General features: G+C 42.6%; 1 protein-coding gene and 1 long non-coding RNA gene across 2 annotated transcripts in view; one reads left to right on the top strand and one right to left on the bottom strand.

Annotated features, from left to right (window-relative positions):
* The window catches only part of LOC120741620, a 33,096-nt gene extending 25,822 nt beyond the window's left edge, over positions 1-7,274 (bottom strand). Inside the window, exons 1-5 of the mRNA XM_040044592.1 lie at positions 7,096-7,274; positions 4,084-4,440; positions 3,890-3,985; positions 3,185-3,508; positions 2,121-2,453 (exon numbers count right to left, since the gene is read on the bottom strand). Of these exons, the coding sequence (XP_039900526.1) occupies positions 2,121-2,453; positions 3,185-3,508; positions 3,890-3,985; positions 4,084-4,440; positions 7,096-7,144 (1,159 nt within the window). The 5' untranslated portion in view covers positions 7,145-7,274. The remainder of the gene's footprint in view (positions 1-2,120; positions 2,454-3,184; positions 3,509-3,889; positions 3,986-4,083; positions 4,441-7,095) is intronic.
* An 8,210-nt stretch (positions 7,275-15,484) lies between these two features.
* On the top strand, positions 15,485-17,849 carry LOC120741627. Its single transcript, XR_005697652.1, has 2 exons — positions 15,485-15,613; positions 17,737-17,849. It is a non-coding gene; the product is annotated as an uncharacterized LOC120741627 (long non-coding RNA).
* Positions 17,850-18,246: the final 397 nt, after the last annotated feature.

Raw genomic sequence — 18,246 nt, 5'->3', positions numbered from 1 at the left:
GTGTTGATTTCCTAAAGATGAAATATACTACACTAATTTAATTCAGGATTAATGTATTTTATTGGTTGTTCTTCATTTCTTTTGAATTGTTGCCTTCAGTCCACTTTAGTAGGATTTGAGTGGGACTGCTCACAAAGAAAGAATGAGTCTCTAATTTTTTATGGTAGTTTAATTTTAATAAAGGGAGACAAATTATCACCTCGCCTCTGTCGGTGCGCCCCAGGGTGGCTGTGGCTACACTGTAGCTGCCATCACCAGTGTGTGACTGTGTGTGTGAATGTGTGGATGACTGAGTGTAATGTAAAGCGCTTTGGGGTCCTTAGGGACTGAGTAAAGCGCTAAACAAATACAGACCATTTACCATTTATTAACAAAAAATCCAAAAAAGAAAGATTACATAAAAAGTGTAAATTCATCTGTATATCATTGAGTGAAACACATATTTGGACCCTTAAACTTACCCAAAACTACAATCTGTGTGTTCATGTAACACACAGATTGCGATCAATCAAATCAATGAAGTACAGATACTCCTGATCTCAACTCATTTTGTGTATAAATCTATTGTATTGTATCAGTACAATCTATTTTGGTAACTAGTTACAAGAAAGTGGAGCATATAATGACAAGATGAAAGTAATGACTTTATTGGATCTTACACCAGTTTACCCTATTAGAGCACTTCGCTCTCGCTCTGCAGGCCTACTTGTTGTTCCTAGAGTATTTAAAAGTAGAATGGGAGGCAGAGCCTTCAGTTTTCAGGCCCCTCTTCTGTGGAACCAGCTTCCAGTTTGGATTCAGGAGACAGAAACTATCTCTACTTTCAAGATTAGGCTTCAAACTTTCCTTTTTGCTAAAGCATATAGTTAGGGCTGGACCAGGTGACCCTGGATCCTCCCTTAGTTATGCTGCAATAGGTGTAGTCTGCCGGGGAGTCCCTAGAGTGTGACCAATTAGGTCCTAGAACTGAAGAAGCTTCTCGGATGAGAGGTGAAACGTCTTCAAGCAACTTAAAGAAGTCCAGATGTTTTTCCTTTCCACACTCCTTAGACTACGATGACCAGGATCACTGAGAAGCTTCACAGACAAGATCCAAACTACAACTCACATTTGATAATCATTAATTCCACTTTTAAAAAGAACCTCTGTAACTTTGCTCTGCTTCACTTCAGCAGCATCAGGTAATGTTCATATGTCGATTCATGGTTTTCTACAGTTTTTGATCTACTGCAGAATATTTTTAAGGTTATCTGATATAAAACGCCAGACCAGGAAAATCTCCTTCATGTTTTTCTCTGTTTTATCCTCAGTTACTTTGACACAAAGACATCTGCTGTGATGCTCACAATTGTGATGAAGTCTCACATGTATCAGTGCTGATAAATGATCAGAATTATAATATTTCTGACTGTCTGAGGCTAAATTGAATCAAAACGGGACCTCGTGAATCAGAATCAAAGGGATTATAGAAATCAGTGATGATACCCAGCCCTAGTGAGCAGCCTGGGCCTGATAGAGTGGATGTAGGTGTGGGTAATAAGGAAAGATGAAAAGAACTATTGATAACTTTTTTGTTAAGTTAAAGTCTGATCCATCTGAAATTCATAGCCAGCTCTGACACGGAGCCATCGATCTCTGAATGCTGTAAAAGCAGCAGTGTATCCAGGAAACAGATTATACGTGATACATGCACTGCCCGAGTGTCCCCTCTCCTCACTGCCTTTCAGCAGCAGACAGCAGCAAACAGGTCGTCAGAGGAGCCGAGATGATGATTGTGTTGATTGTGATGATGTGTTAATACACCTCTCTGAATGTAATAATTAGTCATTAATAACCTCTGCCTCTCTACCACAGCATGTCTGTTTATCAGCCATCGTTTTGTTGGAATGGGTCAGAAATGGCCGCCCCAGTCCTGGTTCTGAGGTTTCTTCCTGTTAAAAGGGAGTTTTTCCTCCCACTATCACCAAAGCACTTACCCATAGTGGGCTCATATGATTGTTGGGTTTTTCTCTGTTTTCTCTGTATTATTGAAGGAACTACCTTATAATATAAAGTGCCTTGACGCAGTTGTTGTTGTGATTTGGTGCTGTATAAATAACTGACTTAAATTCATTGCTGACCTCTGACTTTCAGCTTCACTTCTCTCTTCAGCAGGATGGTTCCCTCCCTGCTGTAGGCGGTGCAGGTGTAGACTTCGTTGTCTCTGTCTGTGGGGTATCTCAGGGTCAGACTGAGGTCTCCAGTTTTCAGCAGGTCTTCATTCATCTTCGTTCGGTCTCTGTAAAAGTGGTCTTGCTCTTCAGGCTGGTCAGAGCCGTTCTCATTCACGTGGACCTTTGTGGTCCGGATGTAAATGCAGGTCCACTCCACTTTACTGCCTTTAAGCAGGTGAAGTTTGGTTTTGCAGGGCAGCTGTACAGACTCGACCCCCTGCTCCACCTCCACCAGGGGGACTGAAAGGAGAAAAAAACCCACAATGAGCTGAACACAACATCATCAGAACATTTAGTTTGGATGAAGTGAAACATCTGCACTGAAAACATGTTTGACTCCAGTCTGACATTTGTCCCGTTGCTCCTCTGAGCAGACACAGTGTTATATTTGATGTCCTAAATCAATTATGGGAAGAAATTTATCATCGATGCCATCTGTCTTTATCTTCACTTCCTACGCCCCAAACTGGAAACGTTCATAGACCGTCATGGGAGCTTGCCTACTTAATATTTCCTTTGAATTTTCTCTCTACATGTAGATTATTATGAACTTATGTTAAATAAGCTATTATTCTGGGCTATGCAGGCCCAGACAAAGCGTGCAGCATTTTAATGAGGTTGTTTAATGTGGAATAGAAGAAATAGAAGAAGCTCATGTGAGTTTCACACAAAAACATCTGATCCTCAAAATCCTGGTGCTTTCAGGCTGACATTGACTCAAAAACATTATCATTATAATATTTTCATTCTAAATCATTTTATAAATTTCTCTTAAACTCCTCAATTTCTTGGACTTGTGTCACATCTTCAGTTTGAGCTGATAAAAAAGTAATGGTTGAAAAACCTAACTTAATAGATCTTACTGTAGCTCACTCATCAAGTCCTGTTCACCTCAGGGACAGATTATCAGTGTGGTCACCAAGCTCTTCAATTCATGACTCACATCTTCATCTTCTGTCTTCAGCACTCACCTCTGACATAGAGCTTCACTTGTTTCTTCTTTAGGATGTTTCCCCCCCTGTAGACGGTGCAGGTGTAGGTGAGTGCGTCTCTGTTTGTCGGGTATTTCAGAGTCAGGCTGAGGTCCACAGCTATCCGCAGGTTTTTCCTCATCGTTGTTCGATTTCTGTAAAACCAGTGCTGTTTTTCAAGCTGGTCAGAACCGTTTTTAAACACGTGCACTATCCTGTTGGAGCTGTCAGTCCACTCTACAGTTACATCTTCACGTCGGTGAACTGTGGTTATAAAGGGCAGCTGAACAGACTCCACCCCCGAATCCACATCCACCTGTGGGACTGTGAAGTAAGAAAAACAAATAATGATTTGTGCGCGCAGTCTGTCAAAGCCCCCATGTTTGACATGTAAAGTGTGTGAGGGGAGCAAAGAGTAATTCAATTAGGATTCTAGACAAATAGCTGCCGTTTGTCCTCAGGCTCCTCAATGAGAGAGAAGAACCTGTTCTGCAAAATGTGCTGGAGGATTCCTTAAGAACATGAAACATGGGGAAACACTGGTTTGTGTTTTATTGAAAGAAAGGAGACAATTAAAACAACCTATTAACATAACTAATAGATTAAGAAGAAGAAGAAAAACACTGCAAGTCAAGTAAAATAAATCTGAGGTTTAGGGACGATTCAGATTATTCACAATGCAAACACGTCACACACACAACATACCTTCCTTAAAATAGCCTCTGAAGTAAACTCCAACACCCACGATGACAGCTGCAACTACAGCCAGGACACCCAGAGCCACTGGGACACTGATGGGAACTTATAACACAATGAAAACATGAACATTACATGATGTTAACATAAAATGATTAACACTCTGTGACACTCCATGTGATTTTGAATCTCTTTGCACTGACCTCCACCTTTGACCCGCTGAACCTGCAGTTCCACTCTTGACTGACCCAGTTCTACTCCAAACTTACGGACGGTGCAGTTGTAGCTGCCGCTGTCAGACAGCTGAAGCTTTTTCAGAGTGAGACTGAGGTCTCCGGTTTCCAGAGCGTCAGGATTCATGGATGTTCGGCCGCTGAACTGCTCATTTTGGTTCTGGAGGTCATCGCCTTCTCGTCGACGCAGGTGCACTGTGGAGGGATTGAGGTCATAGCGACTCCACACAGCTGTGGATTCTTTTTCTTCAAAAGTGGGAAACTCACAGGGCAGGAGAACAAACTCCGCCCCCTCTAGTACCTCCACACCTGAGGCACACTGGGAAACTGAGGACACAGACATAGACAAAGACCTTATTAACCCCACACGGGGGAAACTCAGCATAAGTGACAGGAAGAACCTGTGAATTCGAAATGTATTTGAAAACCATAAAAATAGAAAAAATAAATAATAAAAAGATTCAATGGTTACTATGTGCAGAAAAATAACACAAGATGTTTTATGTGCACATAAAGTGCAGGCAGTGATAGTTATACACACATATTTATAAACAGTGTTCATCCTGTTTATAATGTTACAGCCTGGCTTCTGTCGGGATGAAGGACCTGTGATAGTGCTCCGTCCAGATGGTGCAAAATGCAGCTGCTCGCATTTTAACAAGAACTGGGAAATTTGAGCACATTAACCCTGTTCTGAGATCTCTGCATTGGCTACCTTGTCAGGTTCGAGCAGATTTTAAGGTCCTGCTGCTCACGTACAAGGCTTTAAACGGACTGGCACTTTCATACCTCTCCGACCTTTTACATCTTTACGTTCCATCCCGTGCTCTCCGATCTCAGGACTCTGGCCTTCTAAAGGTTCCTAGAGCCAGAAAAAAGACAATTGGAGAGCTTTTTCTTTTCATGCCCCGTTTCTGTGGAACAACCTCCCTCAAGATGTTAGGCAGGCTGCTCTGTGGAGGTTTTTAAAACTAAGCTGAAGACACATTTGTTCACCTTATCTTACAAGTCTTAATTCTATGGCTTTTAGTTTTTAAATTTTTACTGTTTTTAACTTGTATTGTGTCTTTTACCTGTATTGCTATGTATCGCTTTTATTATTATTATTATTTTATCTTTTTAGTTTTAAATAGTTGTACAGCACTTTGTTTGAAAGCGCTTTATAAATAAAGTTATTATTATTATTATTATCCACAGTCTCCATCCACAGTCTCCATCCACAGTCTCCTTCCACAGTCTCCATCCACAGTCTCCTTCCACAGTCTCCATCCACAGTCTCCATCCACAGTCTCCTTCCACAGTCTCCATCCACAGTCTCCATCCACAGTCTCCATCCACAGTCTCCGTCCACAGTCTCCATCCACAGTCTCCATCCACAGTCTCCATCCACAGTCTCCTTCCACAGTCTCCATCCACAGTCTCCGTCCACAGTCTCCATCCACAGTCTCCGTCCACAGTCTCCATCCACAGTGTCCATCCACAGCCTCCGTCCACAGTCTCCGTCCACAGTCTCCATCCACAGTCTCCATCCACAGTCTCCGTCCACAGTCTCCATCCACAGTCTCCGTCCACAGTCTCCATCCGTCCACAGTCTCCATCCACAGTCTCCATCCACAGTCTCCGTCCACAGTCTCCATCCACAGTCTCCGTCCACAGTCTTCATCCACAGTCTCCGTCCACAGTCTCCATCCACAGTCTCCGTCCACAGTCTTCATCCACAGTCTCCATCCACAGTCTCCATCCACAGTCTCCATCCACAGTCTCCATCCACAGTCTCCGTCCACAGTCTCCGTCCACAGTCTCCATCCACAGTCTCCATCCACAGTCTCCATCCACAGTCTCCGTCCACAGTCTCCATCCACAGTCTCCGTCCACAGTCTCCATCCACAGTCTCCATCCACAGTGTCCATCCACAGTCTCCTTCCACAGTCTCCATCCACAGTCTCCGTCCACAGTCTCCATCCACAGTCTCCGTCCACAGTCTCCATCCAGAGTCTCCGTCCACAGTTTCCATCCACAGTCTCATGCAGGGATGAGAGATGTTGTGCATAATAGCCCACCCACCTCCTTTATGGGGTCTAGGGGACTGTCCAGGACAGAGCTGGCCCTCTTCACCAGGCTATTTAGCCGTTACTTGCCCCTCTCTCTGCTGCCGCCTCCACAGCAGAGCTCTGGATAAAAGATTGCAGACATCCTCAGTAATGTCCTGCAGACTCCAGCCTGTCAGCACAGTCGACTTTGGTCCTGGTGCCGAGTTTGAGTGTTTTCTGAGCAGTCCAGGTTATCGTTAAGGTGAACACCCAGCAGCTTGTACGTGGTGACCACCTCCATGCCCAAACTTTGGATGAGGTGTGGTTTGCTCGGGAGGTTGACCACCACCTGCTCCGTCTGATCATTTGCCTCAGATACACATCCAAGGATGGCTGTATCAACGGATTCAGTTTATCTGCCCACCAGTGACAGATGTGGATTCTTCATGCTCAAAGACTATTTCCAAGACGTTTCTCCTGTCTATAATAATGCCGTGTGTGTGTGTGTGTGTGTGTGTGTGTGTGTGTGTGTGTGTGTACCTTTGCTGTTTTTATATTTTGTCTGTCATCTCTCCCCCTTGCCTGTGATATTTTACCCACTGACTGTCTTACTGTTCAGAACTCAGGCCTGGATTACAGCTGGACTTCAGTTTCAGTGTGTTTGTGTTTGAGTCCCGTCATTGTTTTAAAAAATGAGAGGACTAAAGTTCAGTTTTATCCCATTTACATACTTCTTATGGTAAAAGTCTGGTGCAAACATACACTTGGTCCTAAAACAAAAAACAATTCTCTCTTTTGGCTTTAACTATGCAAGAATAACCTGTGGCATTTGAGAACTTATCTTCCAGATCAACATGCACAAACCTGTCTGACTGTTTCTGTAAGCAAAACCAGTGTGTGTGCTTGTGTAAATATGTGTGTGTGTCATAACTTTAAAAGAAGCTTTTCTTACCGTACAGGAGGATCACAAACAAATCCAAAATCTTCATGTTGCTATACATAGAGTAGACATCTACAAAGTTAATCTTCAACCTGAACCGACTCAGAGATTAAATAATCCTGCCAAGAAGCCAAAGGTGTTTTCTGGCTGCTCTCCATGTCACACATCACACCTGTGGATTGCTTTCATTCAGGAAGAGGAAACACTTTTTTAAAAGCAGGAGGAGGAGGAGTGTTCACAAAAGCCTCAGCCAGTAAAGAAGAAACTGTTTGAATGAAAGAAGCATTCATTAGAGTAAAAACCTAAATAACCTATTTGCACATTTAAAAACTTCCTGCTTCAAATCTGTGATTTTAATCTGTTATGCATAACTTTAATCATGACACTTTTTCAACATGAAACACTAAAATTAAATGTTTCCAGTTTTGGATCTGTTGATTCCCACTCTCTTTTAACTATTTTCCCACCATCTAAGTGCATCTAAGCACAGCTGGGATTGATCTTTATTTTCACTTCTCTTTAAATGTGACTTTTAATCATAAATATTATAGGATAGATTTAAATTCTAGTTACAAAACTGAAGAAAACAGCAAAAACAACAACAAAAAAATCTACTGCCATTCACATGTAATACCTGTACAGCCCACCAGAGGGAGTGATACTCAAATCAAACACAGCAAAGGCTGATGGTGACCAGTGGGAGTTCATTCAGTAACAGAAAGGAACTGAGTGGGTAACACTTCATAATGGCCACTGTTATTTAACTGTGAATTATATGTGTTAATTTAACTTTACCATACTGCATGATACCATCTTTATTTATAAAGCGCTTTAAAATAAAACCAGGGTTTGGTTTGATTTGATTTGATTGAATCTTTATTTTGAACATGTTGAAAAAGTACAAAAAAAATAGAATTAAAAGAGACAAATGAACAAAGCAAAACAAAAGGAAAACGAGCAATATATATGTATGTATATATGTATATATATGTATGTATATATATATATGTATGTATATATATATGTATGTGTATGTGTATATGTATATATGTATATATATATATATACATACATACACACATACATACACCCATACCAACATACCCGTGCATGCGCACACACATGAAAATATTAGACAAGAACACCCTATCAAATCTCTACCTTTTCCCTGTACCCTGTAAAAACCATATCCTTAAACCGCTTTTTAAACTGCGCCATGCTCGGACATTGCTTCATATCTTTACTTAGTCTGTTCCACAGCTTCACTCCACACACAGAGATGCAAAAACTTTTTAATGTACGGATACGAGGATGTTTTAAATTTAATTCCCCCCTCAAATTGTATCCCCGTTCCCTTTTAGAAAACATTTTTAGAATATTGTCAGGAAGCAGGTTATTTATTGCTTTATATATAATTTGTGCAGTGAGAAAATGAACCAGATCTGTGAATTTTAGAATTTTTGATTTTAAGAATAGTGGATTTGTATGATCTCTGTAACCAGTTTCATGGATTATCCTTATGGCCCTTTTTTGTAATATAAAGATTGATGATAGCGAACATTTGTAAGTATTGCCCCACACCTCTGCACAGTAATTCAAATACGGTGCAATCAGGGAACAATAGAGAATGTGGAGTGATTTGTGGTCCAGAATGTGTTTTACTTTACTCAAGATTGAGACACTTCTTGAAATTTTGTTATGTATATGATTTATATGAGACTTCCAGTTTAATTTATCATCTATAATCACACCAAGAAACTTATGTTCAAGTACTCTTTCAATTTCCACACCATCTACATGAATCTGCACTTGTGCATTTCTAAGGGAATTCCCAAATAAGATAATTTTAGTTTTACTTAGATTTAGCGATAGTTTGTTCCTGTTAAACCATTTTTTAATTTTGCACATTTCTGAAGTAATTGTATCCAGCAGCTCCTTTAGATTCCCCCTAGAACAAAAAATATTTGTGTCATCTGCAAATAATACTAATTTTAATATATCAGATGCCTTACAAATATCATTTATATAAATAATAAATAATTTTGGACCCAGTACAGAGCCCTGTGGAACACCACAAGCAATGTCCAAGCATGATGAGGAATGGACACCCAGCTTCACAAATGCTGTACACGCCAGCAAAAAAATGTGTTTTAAGAAGAGTTTAAAACTCAGAAAGAGAAGAAGCCTGCCTAATGTGCAAGGGCAGATCGTTCCACAACTTTGGAGCTGCTACAGCCAAAGCAAATTAATGCTTACTAAGGGAGTGGGAAGGTGTATATGGCTGTTGCATCTCAGAGAGGTGGGGGCAGGCTATAAGAGATTTAAAAACAAATAGAGAACTTTAAGAAGGACCCTAAAATGTACAGGTAGTGTCATGGTCTCCGTGCCTGCCCGGCCGGCTCCACAAGGCTGCATGTGGTGTTTGGTTTCCTCTCTCTCTGCCTGGGCGGAGCTCACTGTGGGCTCCCGCCCTTGGCCCACACACCTGACAACAATCAGCTGTCATCACCTGGAGCACTATTTGAGGCTGGAACACAGATCCTCTCGTCGCTGGATGATTGTACTACAGACGTTAGTGATTCTCCCAGCTCCTGTGAACCTGTGCTTGAGTATACCTGTGATTTGTGATTTGTGAGTGACTTCCCTTTCCTCTGCTACAGACTTTCCTCCCCGGACCTCCCTGTCGTGTGAGCGTGTGTGAGTTTGAGCAAGAAGACGTGAGCGAGTGTAAGAGAGCTTCCCTGTGATTCCCTGGAGTTTGGATTTTCCCTTCACTGTATATATCGTGCACTGGTGCTGTAAATAAACTGTTTTTGGAGACGTCACACCGCTCTGCTCTTGAGTTCCTACAACCAGTTTGTGACAGGAAGCCAGTGAGTGAAATTAAAATGGGGTAATGTGCTCAGACCTTTTTGTTCCAGTTAAAAGATGCGCTTCATAACCTGCAGACGCCTAACAGATGCATCACTAACCCCACTATAAAGTGCGTTACAATAATGGAGTCTAGAAAATTCCCACATGTGGGACTAATAAAGGTACATCTTAGCTTAGATGTAACAAAGACATGGATCACTGTCTCAAAAAGGTGCTCTGATGAGATGGGCTTTATTTTTGCCAGTTGTCTCAAATGAAAAAAAGACAGATTTTACAACAGCTCTGACCTGGCTTTCAACTTCATCATCTGCCTCCATTTAAACTCCCAGGTTAGTGGTGATTGGTTTAGCAAACTGTGCCAGCAAACCAAGATCCATAGTAGTGGTCTCAGAAGTGCCACCAAAAACCATCACTTCTGTTTTCTGCTCATTAAAATGTAAAAAGTTCAAAGGCACCCAGGCCCTTATTTCATCAAGACATCTGAGCAGAGGGCCTACTGAGAAACCATTTATCTTTTAAGAGGGAAACAAATCTGGGAGTCATCGGCAAAACAGTAGAAAGAAATCCCATGTTTCCTGAAAATATACTCGGGTGGTATCAGATATTAGGAGAAAAGAAGCGGGCCTAAAACTGAACCCTGTGGAACCCCACATTGAAAAGAAGTAGCAGAGGATACAAACTCACCAAGTTTCACAGAGAAAGTTTGGTCTGCCAATTAGGATCTGAACCACTGCAGTGCAGTACTCCTAACACCCACCACCTGCTCTAAACTGCAAATTAAAATCTTATGATCCACTGTATCAAAGGCAGCTGTTAAATCTAAAAGCACGATCATAACACAGTCATGTGATGCAGTTCCTAAAAAATTATTAAAAGCTCTTAAAAGGGCAGATTCTGTACTATGCAAAGCTTTAAAACCAGATTGAAAAACTTCCGAAATACAACATTCTTCTAAAAATGGACATTCATGGCTTGTAAACTACCTTTTCAAGAATCTTTGAGATGAAACTCAATTTGGAAATAGGTCTGTAATTTGCAGTCATTTCAGGATGTGAATTCCAGTAATACTGTAATATTTGCTGACACCTGAAGTTCATCCTTCTTCCGTTTACGTTCAGCTCTCTACACTTTCTTCTGGCTTCACAGGAGCCTTCATTCAGCCTAGGTTCAGATATGGCTTTTACTTATCTAAGATTAAGGAATCCCAACAGCCACTTCATAAATGTATGGCACAGCATAGAAGAGCCACCTCCACAGGACAAGACTCAGCAGTCCATCTGCATCTAAAGGACAAAGGTCACTCTTTTGAGGATGCCAAAGTTCACAAGCCATCTATGTCCACTGTGAGCGACCATCTTTGAACAGAGGCGGTGGTTTACGACACCAACTGTCTGCCATCTATAATCCAGTTTTGAGATCCTTCCCAGACGCCTTAACGCCCACTCACACCCTGGGCCATCTGACCTCAGGAAATCACATGATAGGGTGGGGTTAGGCTTCACAATGAACTCACCCAAAAACCTTGGCTGATTGTGACCTACACCCGTTTTCACACCATTGTCCCTCTTGGGGGGACACTCCCACAGGGCTTAAATCTGGGATTTTCCACGGTTCGACCCTAGAACTGAAGAAGCTTCTCGGATGAAACGTCTTCAAGAAACAGCTGTGAGGACAGAGCAACTCCTTGGTAAATAATGCACTTGATGGTGACTTATGAAGGTCCTTGCAGTCCAGTTGATCTTGCGCACTTCCAGGATCCCTGTGTGAGGCACAGAGTCATCGGCTTTCTTGTAGTAAATGCAGGTGGTGCATATGTTGGTCAGTGTAGTTTTCCTTTGTGTGCCCCACTCACATATTAATCCTTATTCCTCTTTGTTGCTATGCCTAACAGGAACTTATATGAAGTACCGAGGTATTCGGGTGAGACCACTTGCTTCTTGGGATCCTTTGGCATCAGGGCTGTCCGGCCTTCAATTGAGGTTTTCAGGTCTATCTTTTTCTTTTTCTTTTTTTTGTGTGTCCTGTCTGGCACTGTAGCAATCAGAATTATGTCTGAAGGCCAAGACAAATGCCCAACAGATTTACTTTCCCAAGTGGGCCTTTTGCAATACTGGTCCACTTGATTGTCATAGTTTATTTGATCTTTATTAGTTATTTTTATAAGTTATTGTAATCAGGCCAGACTGGACTCGGGGACGGGAAAGAAAAACAAGAAGAACAGTTCAGAAGAAAGTTAACAGAAGGAGAGAGAAAGAAAAAGGAGAAAAGAGAGAGAGAAAAGACAATGAAAATCTGCTTCATCACCTTTTTTTTTCTCTTTTTCCTTTCCCTGGATCACCTGTTGAGAAAGAAAACAAGCAGAGGAAGACTAGAGCAATAGCATAAACAACATCACAATGATATATGGGAATATAACAGTAAATACTAAATGTTAAACATTATTGTGCAGCACATAAGATCGACAGCACACAGTGTGCTTTAAGGTCTCAAACTTAGTGTCAGTAAACAGTCACAGGCCTCAGGTACTTTTTAACGTTCTTAATCGCTTTCTTAGTTTATGTGATAATTCTGGAGTCACTTCTTCACCAAGTATGTGCGATGATTTTTTAGCATTTTTTAATGACAAGATCCTATTGATCAGGGCCCTTGTCTCGTTGTCTGCTGCCTCAGATCAGAGTCCTTCTCCTGTGTGCTCAGCTGTCTTAGAGCAGTTTGATCCCGTCTCCCTTAAGGACTTGACCGCGGTAGTTAGTAACCTAAGATCATCACACTGCCCCTCTGATTGTCTCCCCCGAGCTTGCTTAAAAGCACTTTTAATGCTGTTGGGCCTTTTATCCTGAGATTAATTAATACGTCCCTTGCTACAGGCTGCATTTAAACAAGCTGTAGTTCAGCCTCTTCTTAAAAAACAAAACCTGGACCCAACTGTTCTGTCCAACTACAGGCCTATCTCAAAGCTTCCTTTTCTATCTAAAGTCTTGGAGAAAGTGGTCTACCTACAGTTGCAGGCCCACCTTGATTCTAATATGATCTCTGAAAAATTTCAATCTGGTTTTAAATCCCTACATAGCACTGAGACGGCACTTTTAAGGATTTTTAACGCTATTCTTTTAACTCTGGACTCTGGCAGCCCTGCTGCCCTTTTATTGTTGGACTTGTCAGCAGCTTTTGACACGGTCGACCATGACATCCTGTTATCACGGCTAGAATTCCATGCTGGCCTAAAAGGATCTGCCCTCCAGTGGTTTCGGTCCTATCTGTCAGAAAGGTTTTTTATGTCAGTATGGGCCCCCACAACTCCAAAATAGCCCCTCTTAAATACGGTGTACCTCAAGGCTCTATTTTGGGTCCTGCCCTGTTCGTACTCTATTTGTTGCCATTGGGCTCCATCTTCTCGCGGTACAGCATTTCATTTCACTGTTTTGCTGATGATTTGCAGATTTATCTACCTTTAAAAGCAGGGTCAGACCATCCACAGCTCTCATTACGCTGATGATGTCAAACATGCGTCATTACATTTTTTAAAGCTAAATGAAAATAAAACTGAGGTTGTCATTTTTGACAACTTTAATCATATCGACAGCACTCTGGGCCCCTTTCCTCATATTGTAAAACACATGTAAAAAAACCTCGGTGTCTACATTGATGGTTCTTTTAAATTGAATAAGCAAGTGAGTGCAGTAGTTCAGTCCTGTTTTGTTCCGTTAAGACAGCTAGCCAAGGTAAAGCCATACCTTCCGGCTAACGTCTTTGAGCGTGTTATTCACCTTTTTCTTACTTGCAGATTGGACTACTGCAATTCATTGTATTATGGTCTAGATCAGGCCACCATCCATCATCTTCAGATGGTTCAAAATGCAGCTGCTCGCCTGCTAACTGGTACCAAACGGAGAGAGCATATAACCCCACTTTTAGCTTCTTTACACGGGCTTCCTGTCTCCTACAGGATCCAATTTAAACTTTTACTTTTTGTTTTTAAGTCACTTAATGCCCGAGCCCCTCCTTACCTGTCTGAGCTCCTCTCTGCCTATGCTCCAGGAAAAACCACGAGGTCTAGCTCAAAACTAATGCTGTCCATCCCACGGACTAACCTCAAATCCCGTGGTGATAGATCCTTCTGTCTGGCAGGTCCCAGACTTTGGAATAGTCTCCCCTTAAATATTAGATCTGCACAAACACTTGAGCAATTTAAATCTTTACTAAAGACACATTTCTATGCCCTGGCCTTTAACACACTATGACCCAAGCATTTTTGCATTTTGGTCTTATTTGAATTAGTTTAGTTATTGTTTTAATTCTTTTACTGTCCTATTATTGTTTTTTATTGTTATTATTGTATTATATTGTTGCTTTTTAATACCATTTTTATATTGTTAAGCACTTTGTGCAGCATCGGCTGTTTGAAATGTGCTATATAAATAAATTTGACCTTGACCTTAAGGTAGGAGCCGAAAAGGGTGTAGTTTGTGTGTGTGATCACCCGTGTGTACACCTGTGAGCATGGACGCGCTTGTTTTTAAAAGGTTCCTTCATGTAATGATCTGCTAGAGGGTGTGGGGGGGCCACAGCCCCGTCCTCCAGGGCATGAAGCAGGTATGGAGGAGATCAAAACTCCAGACATCCAGAGGCCCCCAAAACACAAGAGACCAAGGAAGACCAACAGAGGGGCAGCCGCGCCACTGTCCCAGAAAGAGCTGAGGAGAGTCCCAGATGAGGGCTCACTCAGCAGCCGCGGAGCAGAAGCCAGGGGGGGTTGCAGTGACGCGCCCGTGAGCTCCGCCGGCAGCCAGCTGCGCCAGAGTGACCGAGGCACCCCACCCACGAAGTGGCCCGAGCGAGCCCCAGGCTCCAGGCCCCGATATGCACCCACCAAGGAGTGAGCCGGTGTGTACCTGGACGCCCATCCCCGGACACAAAGAACCACCAACGCACTGATGTCTGAGGGCGTCCGCCACAGGATATGAACTTTTTTCAAGACAGTGAATCTTGAAACCAGAGAAAAAATAGAGAATTTTAACTTGTTCCATTGGCAGATCTTTTTCACTTATTTCAAGCTAAAATATTTATTAGAATTCAAATTTAGACAGAAACAAAGTGAATAATATTATTTTATTATCACGTTGATGCAGCACATGGTTCAGTTAGCTTTGTATAAACACGTGTTAGAAATGTTCTTCAATCAGCTCTTTTTACTCTCATTTCACAGCCAGTACGTTTTACTTTTACTTGAGTAAAGAAGTTGAATTAGTACTTGGAGTATTTTTAACAGTAGTACTTCTACTTCAGTACACACTGTGTGTACTTTTACCACCTGTGTCTGAGACCTCCTTCAGGGTCCACCTGAAGCTCTCAGTCTGCTGTGGAAAAAGGAAATCCAGGTGAGTTTCTCCTGATCACCTGAGGCCGTCATTACTGTGTGAACCCACACACCACTCCTCACTCCTCCACCCGCTGCACACAGTCACTGAGTACAGACCGGCTGATTCCTGTAAAGGGAGAGGCAGGAAGAGGTGGAGCAACACCTGAAAAACAAGAAGCCCAACGTCATTTTGCAGAAGTGAAAGTGTGAGAGAGCAGCAGCAGAGCTGCAGTCGAGTCCTGTTTGTCTCTAAAAGAAGATTCACTGGAGTCCATCAGGTTTCTCTCAGCAACAGTGGTGAGTGCAGCTGATCACACTTCCTGCTTCTACACAAATCTTCACTCTGTTCACTTCATCAGGGTCTAGAGCGCCACCTCATTTCTCCATGGTGCCACTTAGGCTACGTCCACACTCGCCCGGATAGATTTGAAAACAGCGCTCCGCCTCCACACTAGTGTTTTCAGTCGTTTTCACAGAGTTGTGCGTCCACATTAAGACGGCTGAAAACGCTTACGTTCCAGTCCTGCGCATGCGTGAAACACAAGACGATTCGACCGGTCTCATTTCTGTCTGCCGCTTATTCACTTTCCGGCTGTTTGAAACGTCGCGGCAAAAGGTGGAGGAAAAGCACCGAGTTTTAAAATGGACTAACAATGAGGTGGAGTTGTTGCTGCGAGTAACACAAAAGTACAAAGTTGCAAAACCGAGAGAGAAATAAAGAATTTGAAGAAAAGCTCTGTGGAGAGAGAGCGGCCTGACCAGTTTCTCTGACTATGATACTGTAAAGCTGACAACATGATGCATTTACTGTGGTGAGTGTGCAAAGACCATGGCAGGTGTTGTGCCAAGGTAGGGATCCCCAACAGGATCTGTTTCCCTGCGTCAGGAACATCGGCTGGGCAGGGAAAGCGGACCCAACGCACTCCGCCTCCATCACGACCAACTAGACGTGGAAGGAGTGATGTTTTAGTGACAACATGAAAGATGAGTGTGACCGTTCAGTTTGTGGGTTACAACAGAAAATTATACATTTATTGTTCTCGTGTGTTATCGGACGGGATCATTTGAACAAACCGAGGACATTTTCCTGATAATTATCTGTATCCTCCTGTAACTTTACTGTTTAAAGAGCTAAAACCTCCAACATTTCAGGATCAATAAGTCCTTATAAGACGTGTTTGTGAGCTAAAAATCAAGAATGTGGGATACTGTTTGTCTGTGTCAGCCAAACAACTTCACATCTTTGTAACGACTGTTAAAAAGATGTTCATCCTGTTGATCCTGTTCATCTGGACGCTGCACTGTACAGCAGACACGACGTTGTTCAGTTTGTGTTTGAGATGAACCAGTTTGTGTCTGAGTGTGTTGCTGGGTCTCCACCAGTTACTCTGACAACTGAAGGTTCAAGATTTTTATTTTGACATTTGCACACAGGACCAACAGTCCATGCACAGTGGAATACTTGTGCAGAGCTTTCCAAGTCAAATCACACTTTAACAATATAAAGACAGAAAAAGCAGGAGGATAGAAATGAAGTCCGGAGTAGGGTAGTCGTACTATTTTCTATATACAAAGAAAAAGAAGAAAATGTACAGAGAGTGTGTAGTTCTCTACCTCTTATCGCACTCACAGTGTTGCACATTTGTTCCACAGATCTGTTTCACAAGTCTGTTGTGAGTATATTTCCCGATGGTCAGTGAACCGATGATACATTCAAAATGAGGTTAAGTAGTGCTGTGTTATTTTAAGTGTTCAGTGTTTTTTGTTTGCCATCAGTCTGACAGTTGTGGGGAAGAAGCTGTTGAAGAATCGTGTTCTGTGTGTGATGCTGCTGTCCGCTCTGTTGTGTCTGAGATTGTATGTGCAGCTTTGTATGTGCAGGTCCATGGATACAAGTGTTGTTCCCATAATCCTCTCTGCAGACTTTATGACTCTTTGCAGAGCCTTCCTCTCTGTCTGTGTAGTGTTTCCATACCAGACAGTGATGCCTGCGGTGAGGATGCTGTCTATCAGTCCTCTGCAGGCCTGGGTGAGAGGGTGGTGGTTCATGCCAGCTTTCCTGAGCAGCCTAATGAAATAAAGCCTTTGCTGGGCTTTTTTCACAGTTGCTGTAGTGTTGAGAGTCCAGCACAGGTCTGATGTAACCTGCAGTCCCAGGAATCTGTGTCTGTTTGCCCTCTCCACCTCCGTCCCTTTGACGATAAGAGGCTGCAGGGGAGGGAGTTCTTCCAAAAGTGCAGTATTCATTCCTTGGTCCGTGTTGAGGATGAGGTGAAGAAGCTTCTGTGATGAAAAGAAACTCAAAGAAGTCCAGACGCTTTTCTCTCCAAGCTCCTCAGACTACTGACGCTTGTTTCTCTCTTTGTAAAATGAAATTTAAAGTGAATTTTGAATCAAATGTTCTCTTCTTTCTCCCTCAGAGTGCAGACATGTCTGCTGCCAGCAATCTGCGATCTGAAGATCAGTTTCTGTGCTCCATCTGTCTGGATGTGTTCACTGATCCAGTCTCTACACCATGTGGACACAACTTCTGCAAAACCTGCATCAGTCAGCACTGGGACATGAATGTCATCTGTCAGTGTCCCATGTGTAAAGAGACTTTCTACACTCGACCTCAGCTGAGGGTCAACACTTTGTCTCTGAGATGGTTGCTCAGTTCAGACGTGAAGCTCAGCAGAAAGCCAGCAGCAGCAGCTCAGAGCAACAAGCTGCCAAACCAGGAGAAGTTCCCTGTGACGTCTGCACTGGAACCAGACTGAAGGCCCTGAAGTCCTGCCTGGTGTGTCAGACCTCCTACTGTCAGACTCACCTGGAGCCTCATCTGACACTGAAACGTCTGAAAAGACATCAGCTGGTTGATGCTGTGGAGAACCTGGAAGGCAGGATGTGCACAAAGCACGATAAACTCCTGGAGCTGTTCTGGAAGACCG

Source organism: Simochromis diagramma, unplaced genomic scaffold, assembly GCF_900408965.1.
Source record: "Simochromis diagramma unplaced genomic scaffold, fSimDia1.1 OVJJ01000120.1, whole genome shotgun sequence".
In the NCBI taxonomy this organism is placed as follows: domain Eukaryota; kingdom Metazoa; phylum Chordata; class Actinopteri; order Cichliformes; family Cichlidae; genus Simochromis; species Simochromis diagramma.
The sequence above is the reverse complement of the archived record's forward strand: the minus strand, read 5'-3'. Positions and strand labels throughout refer to the sequence as shown.